This window comes from Berghia stephanieae, chromosome 2 (assembly GCF_034508935.2).
Source record: "Berghia stephanieae isolate SIO BIC M18660-M18661 chromosome 2, UCSD_Bste_1.3, whole genome shotgun sequence".
NCBI lineage: Eukaryota > Metazoa > Mollusca > Gastropoda > Nudibranchia > Aeolidiidae > Berghia > Berghia stephanieae.
This window is the reverse complement of record NC_088361.1, coordinates 101,018,045-101,028,044: the sequence shown is the minus strand read 5'-3', so window position 1 is coordinate 101,028,044 and position 10,000 is coordinate 101,018,045. Positions and strand designations below refer to the sequence as shown.

Genomic DNA, 10,000 nt, shown 5'->3' with positions numbered 1-10,000 from the left:
CTTCAAGAGACCAACTATTTCAGTTACAAATGTTTAAAAAATGTAATACAAAATGGACGATATAAAAATAGATCATTTCCCGTGTTCAAAGGATAAAGTTCTCTTTTTACACTGGACACAGTGTTCAATCTATTGTCAAATCAAGTTCTAGGAGAAATCTCCCCAGCACAAAGATGACTGTGGCTTTGACTGAATGCACTCGACATGAGACAAGTTTTTGTATAGATAGCAGGCGGTTGGCAGCAGTCTTCTCCGGCTAGAGAGGTGATTCATTTATAATAATTTCTATCATACCAATCAAAAACAATAACCGTTATAATACCTTTTGTGTTTATTTCAAGTATCCATGGTTACCTATTTTCTGCCAGAACCACAGACAAAAGAGAGCCCCTCTCTTTTGTCGGTGACCAGAACCAAACCGTATACTACTTATAAGGTAACGTCTGCTGTACATGGCATACATATAAAGCACCTTTTTATTTTTGACACAGGACGTTTCAAATATCGAAAGACAAAGACGATTCCTAATTTTCAAAAAAGTATTAAACGCTTTACCCAGATCTCATTCAGACATTTGGATATGGCAACTCTAATTTATCGATATGCGAGGTTTGAACATTTTTCTGGCAAAAATGTAAAATTTATTTTGTCAGCGTACAGCTGTCTTCATTACCTTCACCACGAGGTTTCTTTTCAATAACCGAGTTTGAACTCTTGAGAAATGGTATCTTTTTTCCTGCTCCTTCTTTGTCCATTATCCACCAATCACACGTGCAATGATATATCCATCATCCACCAATCACACGTGCAATGATATATCCATTATCCACCAATCACACGTGTAATGATATCTCCATCATCCACCAATCACACGTGTAATCAATGATATATCCATTATCCACTAATCACACGTGCAATCAATGATATATCCATTATCCACTAATCACACGTGCAATGATATATCCATTATCCACCAATCACACGTGTAATCAATGATAAATCCATTATCCACCAATCACACGTGCAATGATATATCCATTATCCACCAATCACAAGTGTAATCAATGATATATCCATTATCCACCAATCACACGTGTAATCAATGATATATCCATCATCCACCAATCACACGTGTAATCAATGATATATCCATTATCCACCAATCACACGTGCAATGATATATCCATTATCCACCAATCACACGTGAAATCAATGATATATCCATTATCCACCAATCACACGTGCAATGATATATCCATTATCCACCAATCACACGTGCAATGATATATCCATTATCCACCAATCACACGCGTAATCAATGATATCTCCATTATCCACCAATCACACGTGTAATCAATGATATATCCATTATCCACCAATCACACGTGTAATCAATGATATATCCATTATCCACCAATCACACGTGTAATGATATCTCCATCATCCACCAATCACACGTGTAATCAATGATATATCCATTATCCACTAATCACACGTGTAATCAATGATATATCCATTATCCACTAATCACACGTGCAATGATATATCCATTATCCACCAATCACACGTGTAATCAATGATATCTCCATTATCCACCAATCACACGTGCCTTGATATATCCATAATCCACCGACCACACTTGTAATCAATGATATATCCATCATCCACCAATCACACGTGTAATCAATGATATATCCATTATCCACCAATCACACGTGTAATCAATGATATATCCATTATCCACCAATCACACGTGCAATGATATATCCATTATCCACCGATCACACGTGTAATCAATGATATATCCATTATCCACCAATCACACGTGCAATGATATATCCATTATCCACCAATCACACGTGTAATCAATGATATATCCATTATCCACCACACACGTGTAATCAATGCTATATCCATCATCCACCAATCACACGTGTAATCAATGATATATCCATTATCCACCAATCACACGTGTAATCAATGATATATCCATTATCCACCAATCACACGTGTAATCAATGATATATCCATTATCCACAAATCACACGTGTAATGATATATCCATTATCCACCAATCACACGTGTAATCAATGATATATCCATTATCCACCAATTACACGTGCTATTATATATCCATTATCCACCAATCACACGTGTAATCAATGATATATCCATTATCCACCAATCACACGTGTAATCAATGATATATCCATTATCCACCAATCACACGTGTAATCAATGATATATCCATTATCCACCAATCACACGTGTAATCAATGATATATCCATTATCCACCAATCACACGTGCAATGATATATCCATTATCCACCAATCACACGTGTAATCAATGATATATCCATTATCCACCAATCACACGTGTAATCAATGATATATCCATTATCCACCAATCACACGTGTAATCAATGATATCTCCATTATCCACCAATCACACGTGTAATCAATGATATATCCATTATCCACCGATCACACGTGTAATCAATGATATATCCATTATCCACCAATCACACGTGCAATGATATATCCATTATCCACCAATCACACGTGTAATCAATGATATATCCATTATCCACCACACACGTGTAATCAATGCTATATCCATCATCCACCAATCACACGTGTAATCAATGATATATCCATTATCCACCAATCACACGTGTAATCAATGATATATCCATTATCCACCAATCACACGTGTAATCAATGATATATCCATTATCCACCAATCACACGTGTAATCAATGATATATCCATTATCCACCAATCACACGTGTAATCAATGATATATCCATTATCCATCAATCACACGTGCAATGATATATCCATTATCCACCAATCACACGTGTAATCAATGATATATCCATTATCCACCAATCACACGTGTAATCAATGATATATCCATTATCCACCAATCACACGTGTAATCAATGATATATCCATTATCCACCAATCACACGTGCAATAATATATCCATTATCCACCAATCACACGTGTAATAAATGATATATCCATTATCCACCAATCACACGTGTAATCAATGATATATCCATTATCCACCAATCACACGTGCTATGATATATCCATTATCCACCAATCACACGTGTAATCAATGATATATCCATTATCCACCAATCACACGTGCTATGATATACGTACTTTTAACAGTATCAATTCAATATTATGGATATTCACGATCAGAGAGTAAATGTTATTATGTTACGGAATGGAATCATATGATTTATAATGAACTATGACATTCAAAATCTACAACAATTACTGAGTATAACAACAGCGATAAAAAGATTTCCCTCTGATTACAAGTAGAGGAAACACTTTTGTTCTCATCTAATACAGACAATGAGATCAGCGGGAAAAGTTGACACCTGGAAACTGTCAGAGCATCAGTTTTAAACTACATTTTCGAGTTATAAAGTTTAGAAAAATTAATTACTTTCAACATTAACCTTTTATCTTAAATTGAATGGATCGTACTTTACCGGACAACACATTCTACATTAAATAAACCACTTGAAAACATTTTGTAAACTATAAGATGAGAGAACCGTAACTCTGTTTAACTTTAGGGAAGGGAAATAATAAAGAGTTATATCTAAGACTACATGATATCATCTCTTGCAGGAATAAAACATGGTCCCCGAATGATTAGTGGCTTTTTGGGGTATTAGTTTATATCTTTATCAGAGGTATTACACTTGGTACGTAACTGCTTGGATGTGAAAAGAAAATTAGAATTTGATGAAAATCAAGCTATGATTTAAAGTGGACAATTTATTTCTTCTCAGCTGAAAAAAGCAGGTATTCTATCATTTGTAATATTTCTGTAAATGAGTCGCAGGATTAAAGCCCTCAAATCTCAGATGCATCCATAAAATTCATAAATTAATTATAGAGATGGTAAACATTTTGTTAGAAATGACAATAAAGATAGATTTAATTTCACAGTCTTTGCTTATCAATCACAACCGAGAGGATCCCGTACTTGTACAAAGTGGGATATCACAAAAGACATGCTCATCAACCATGGAGATATGACATGTATTGTACATACAACAGGTCTCATCAACCATGGAGATATGACATGTATTGTACATACAACAGGTCTCATCAACCATGGATATATGACATGTATTGTACATACAACAGGTCTCATCAACCATGGATATATGACATGTATTGTACATACAACAGGTCTCATCAACCATGGAGATATGACATGTATTGTACATACAACAGGTCTCATCAACCATGGAGATATGACATGTATTGTACATTCAACAGGTCTCATCAACCATGGAAATATGACATGTATTGTACATTCAACAGGTCTCATCAACCATGGAAATATGACATGTATTGTACATTCAACAGGTGAATTTTACAATATATTACAAGTGCAAACATCTATAACTCTAAATCGATATCATGTAAAAATCATCAGGTAATTTGACAGCTATTGGCTGTAAGGATTGACGAGATCTTTGAACGTTTACTTATGATATAAATGAGGCATTGATAGTCACGTAAGAGAGAGAGAGAGAGAGAGAGAGAGAGAGAGAGAGAGAGAGAGAGAGAGAGAGAGAGAGAGAGAGAGAGAGAAATGCATGGGCAGATTGACATCTTAAAACCTGTTGTAAAAACTAAAAGCCGCCAAATGACAGAGAATGTCAATCACTTCCCCATCAAATTTCTTTAATGGGCGATCCATATTTTGATAAATATATTTCGTAATCGTGCATTACTGTCAATGAGATAATTTACCAATCAATGTTATTTGAACAGTTCACAGGCCTATTTGATGCCAACAACAACAAAAACAAAATAAAAAGGCCACGTACCCCGTATTTGTGGACGACGTAGCCGTAGGCCTATGTTAAAAACATGTTGCTTTTACTTTTAAATAACGATTTAAACATATCTTCATAAACTATTTTAGCTCTAGACATTCAACATTGAACATGTTCTTTATATATATATAGTCTCTTAATGCATTTTATTCGTTTTATGAAATGAAGATCAAACATATTTAAACAGGATGTTGTTAATCTAACTTTTATATAAAAAGTGATGGTCTGTTCCGGCCATTGGGGTCTCTGACCTCATCCAGCCACAGTGAATTGGACCAATAATCTAGATGATCTCTGGGATAGATGCCCAGATACTCAAGTCAAGCGACTCTTTCTAAGATTAGTGTATAGAATGTTCTGTTTGTGTTGATTTCCAAGGAAATCCTTGGACAGATCATGAAAGGAGTCATGATACTTTATGCCATTATAAATACGCTGTCATGATTTACTTGTAATTTTGGTGGACGAGATGGCAATGGCTCATGTAAGGTTTCGGTTATGTGTCAATAAAGATTATTATATTGATGAAGATAATGATAATTAGTGATGATGCCTTCTTTACGATGATGATGATTATGGTGAGGATGATAATGATATTTTAGGTGATATGGAGGAGATGACCATTAAAGTGTTGGGAATGATGTCCACAGCGGTTATTGCTTCATGCAATCATGAATGTTTGATTACAATTCATACAATCATGAATGTTTGATTACAATTCATGCAATCATGAATGTTTCATTACAATTCATGCAATCATAAATGTTTGATTACAATTGATGCAATCATGACTGTTTGATTACAATTCATGCAATCATGAATGTTTGATTACAATTCATGCAATCATGAATGTTTGATTACAATTCATGCAATCATGAATGTTTGATTACAATTCATGCAATCATCAATGTTTGATTACAATTCATGAAATCATGAATGTTTGATTACAAGAAATGGATACCCAGTCAAGACATGTTAAATTCGTATTTTAAAGACAAATGCTCGTGAAGAGAAAATTGAAGGGAGAAGAAAACCCAATAACAATAATCTTCAACGAAGTCAGCTCCTTTATAAAGTACATAAGATGTGATATGAGAGATCTGTTTCTTGTTTAAAAGACCAAGTACCCAAGTATACAAAGATTCAAATGGCTTTGAATAGCAACAATTAATTCTCCCGTGCGGGAAGTAAGAAAAGGTGAAATGTTGTTTAAAAAAGAAAAGAAAACAAAGATTTTAGGGTATTATTTAGCGACAAAGAACTGGACCAAATATTTTTTCGAATAGAGGAAATCCGGCAAAATCAACAAAACAGAAACTAATTTCAAGAAATAAATTGTTTTTTTTTTTGCATTTCAGAGGCGAATCAGAGCAAATATATAAAAATTAAATAAAGTAGTAACAGATCACTCATTTAATTTTAGTATTTATTTTTAACATTTTTTGTTACAAAGTGGGTGAAAGTGATATGACAGATAATACTCCAAAATGTGAGATGGCCCTAATGAATTGGTAACAAGGAGAATATCTACACTATAGAGCTTACATAGTCAATGGTTTTAGTAGCCATGTGTATTGTGAACAGATTTCGACCGTGTCTCGGAAAGTGCTGTAAAGTTGGTTAAAAATAATACTTGGAAATGCATCACATCGGTTGGGTTAAAATATTTTGTTGTAAAATAATTTAAAAAAAACAAAAAAACAAAACAAAAACAAAATGACAACCCCCGCTCCCCCCTCAAAAATGACAACAAAAATATCCTTTCATTTCCTTTGAACAAAATGATCCAAGAGGCTCCTGTAGTGAATAAAATAGACACCGTTTTGATAATCTTGGTTAATAGTAGTATCATCACCATCAACACCACTTGATAATACGACTGCTTATGATAATCCACCCACGCCACTAAACTATACATATGGACAGTTTTAAAACAACCTGTTTATGATCCAGCCACGCCACTAAAACTATACATATGGATAGTTTTAAAACAACCTGCTTATGATAATCCACCCACGCCACTAAACTATACATATGGACAGTTTTAAAACAACCTACTTATTTTAATCAACTCACGCCACTAAACTATACACATGGACAGTTTTAAAACAACCTACTTATTTTAATCAACCCACGCCACTAAACTATACATATGGACAGTTTTAAAACATCTTTAACGTCGCTTAATCCGGTTTTGCAGAGCTGCTGTTAGCGCCAAGCCTTGGAGACTGGAGACTCCATCTGATGGAAGATAGAGCGGATGTTCACCAATTCCATGTTCTATTTGATGCTTGTTTAAAATGTTCACCAATTCCAGGTTCTATTTGATGCTTGTTTAAAATGTTCACCAATTCCATGTTCTATTTGATGCTTGTTTAAAATGTTCACCAATTCCATGTTCTATTTGATGCTTGTTTAAAATGTTCACAAATTCCATGTTCTATTTGAAGCTCGTTTAAAATGTTCACCAATTCCATGTTCTATTTGATGCTTGTTTAAATGTTCACCAATTCCATGTTCTATTTGATGCTTGTTTAAAATGTTCACCAATTCCATGTTCTATTTGATGCTTGTTTAAAATGTTCACTAATTCTAAAATCCACGTTATGACGTCGTAACTGAACATGCGTCGCAAATTTCGAACAATTTGGCGGTGATCGTGAATTGCCTGGTACCACATGGAATGGACAAAAGGCGATTGCATGCGGTGATAAAAAATGGAGGGATTTGTGTGGAGGTCTGACTTTCCCATAAAAGCCGTGTGAATCAAAAATCTTCTTCAGCAGTTCCGTTGAATGAAGTCTTTGTCAACATGTGATTGGCGCAAACTTAAAGTTTTTATTTTATCGGAAATGAGAAAGCAAACTAAAATTTGCCATACTTTACAAATTACGTCATTACAAAATAATCGCTCACGATAATTATTTCAAATTTACACCAAACAAAAGTTAAAGCAATTCCTATCTGATGGTAAAAATTGCACAAATGTAACTTTTTTCCTTGCCGAGCTTTCAAAATTCCTTATCAGGGAGTTTAAACAAACATCAGTAGAAAGATCAATTTAATTACAAATCGAACTCTCATAAAATTCATTTTGACTACAAAACACGGCCGAAATTGTTTACAACATTCATGATCAGCAAAACCAATGACGAGATAGTTTAGCTCTAATTCCAGCCTTGACAGTTGTAGCATTCTCAGTTTGCACGGATAATAATTCTAGATGAATACCAACTGATATTGGCAATGCTCAATAAGCCGCATCGATAAGGCTCGCGTTCTATGGCTTCGTATACTGTGACATCTTGGATAAAACTACATTGAATAAATAACCATTAATCATCAACATGTTTGCAACGCACTCACTACAATGGCACTCTTCATATAACGGTAGTACTACTTGGTTCCGTCAATGCTGTTATACCCAACTTCCAATTCATCATCACGTGTCTTGCTTCCGCTAGCGTGATAGAGGGGAATAATACCCCACAAAACCTACCGGGTCCAATCGTCACCAGTAACCTCACCAATGCTCTAGACCGGTGTTATATCCTGCTGACCATTGGGCACTTTTCCAGGGTCCGTATCGTGCATTTCATGTTCCAGAGGAGGCATCTCACCCACTGAGTAGTGGTGGACGATGCCGGCACCCAGGCAGTCTCCTGTCACATTGGTCATTGTACGGAAACGATCCCTGCAACAAGAGACAAATGAAAATGACGTCATCAATAGATGAGTAAGAAAAGAAAGACTATTAAAAACAATTAGCCAAAAAAGTACACCCCCCTCCGCCAATACCCCCTCCCCCCTCACAAATACCCGCAAAGCGAAACCAAATAAATGAACACATGAGATATATAATTCAAGTGGCTCAATAACAAAAAATAGTATCGATACCGAAATATTTATTTTGACCGATAAGCAGCTTGTTATTTTTGTTTTTAGGGTTTTTTTTTGGTGCCTGAGATACTTGCAGGTCATTTCAACGTTTAAAAGGGAAAATATAATAGAATAGTCTAACTATTTAGATTAAGCTTAAATGTGCATTCACTTTGCGACATGCTATTGTCCTAATGAGGGGCCCAAGCATGGAAAGGATTGTAGGGGAAAAGAGAAGAGATAGCAAGGCATTGGACCAATGAAGACTCCATTAGCACAGGGACGGCTAACGTCCTCCCTCCCCATCCCCCCACCCCCCCCCCCCCATTTCTAAGGAGAAATCCACCCACCATCCAATATAACGAGTAACTTTACTGACTATGGCACCGCCAAAATCTAGTAACCGCGTCCTTGAATTTCACAACACCAATGGTTCTGTGAACTCAATATGGATTTCAAAACGGTTAGACAGTTTTTGACACTTATCAAAAAAAAAAAAATATTGGAAGAAGAAAAGACAAGAAAAGATGGCAAGTGTGATTTGATAAGCACGAGTACTCTCCCCTATTTCAGTTGCCGATAATACCGTTGATTTTTACAACGAATGGTTTGAATGGAAAAGCAGATTTGCCACACAATCTCTCTAGATTCTAGGGAAAGTCAAAAACACTGTCAGACTGTGCAGCCTTCTATTAAATGTATAAAAATGTAAATTATTTTGAACATAAAGCTGACAAATACGTTGTTGAGAAAAATGGACTAAATCAAAAGGAAGGAAAAGGGAGGTAATCTTTGACTACAACTGATTGGAGGCGACACGCTGCTATTCTCGCTAACCTCATCTCTATGGTTGGTTTTCACAATCATTCCTTTTCACATCTTGAATTTTAAATTACCGACCTCCGATGGTTATGATGATGATGATGATAATGATGTTGATGATAATAATGATGATAAAAATAATGATGATAAAAATAATATTAGCAGTAGTATAATGATGGTAGTAGTAGTAGTAGTAGTAGTAGTAGTAATAGTAGTAGTAGTAGTAGTAGTAGTAGTAGTAGTAGTAGTAGAAGAAGAAGAAGAAGAAGAAGAAGTAGTAGTAGTAGTAGTAGTAGTAGTAGTAGTAGTAGTAGTAGTAGTAGTAGTAGTAGTAGCAGTAGTAGTATTAGTAGTAGTAGTAGTAGTAGTAGTAGTGGTAATTATGATTATGATTCCTGTATATTGCAAGGAAAAT

The 10,000-nt window shown here is 35.2% G+C and overlaps 2 protein-coding genes across 3 annotated transcripts in view; both read right to left on the bottom strand.

The window, feature by feature from the left end:
• The window catches only part of LOC144966101 (protein AAR2 homolog), a 417,529-nt gene that overhangs the window by 147,603 nt on the left and 259,926 nt on the right, over positions 1 to 10,000 (bottom strand). The gene's annotated exons all lie outside the window — the stretch shown is intronic.
• The window catches only part of LOC144966054 (excitatory amino acid transporter 3-like), a 94,507-nt gene continuing 90,021 nt past the window's right edge, over positions 5,515 to 10,000 (bottom strand). For both annotated transcript variants that reach the window (XM_078902072.1, XM_078902071.1), the window contains exon 9: positions 5,515 to 8,578. In XM_078902072.1, coding sequence (XP_078758198.1) covers positions 8,419 to 8,578 — 160 coding nt within the window. In that variant the 3' untranslated portion in view covers positions 5,515 to 8,418. The remainder of the gene's footprint in view (positions 8,579 to 10,000) is intronic.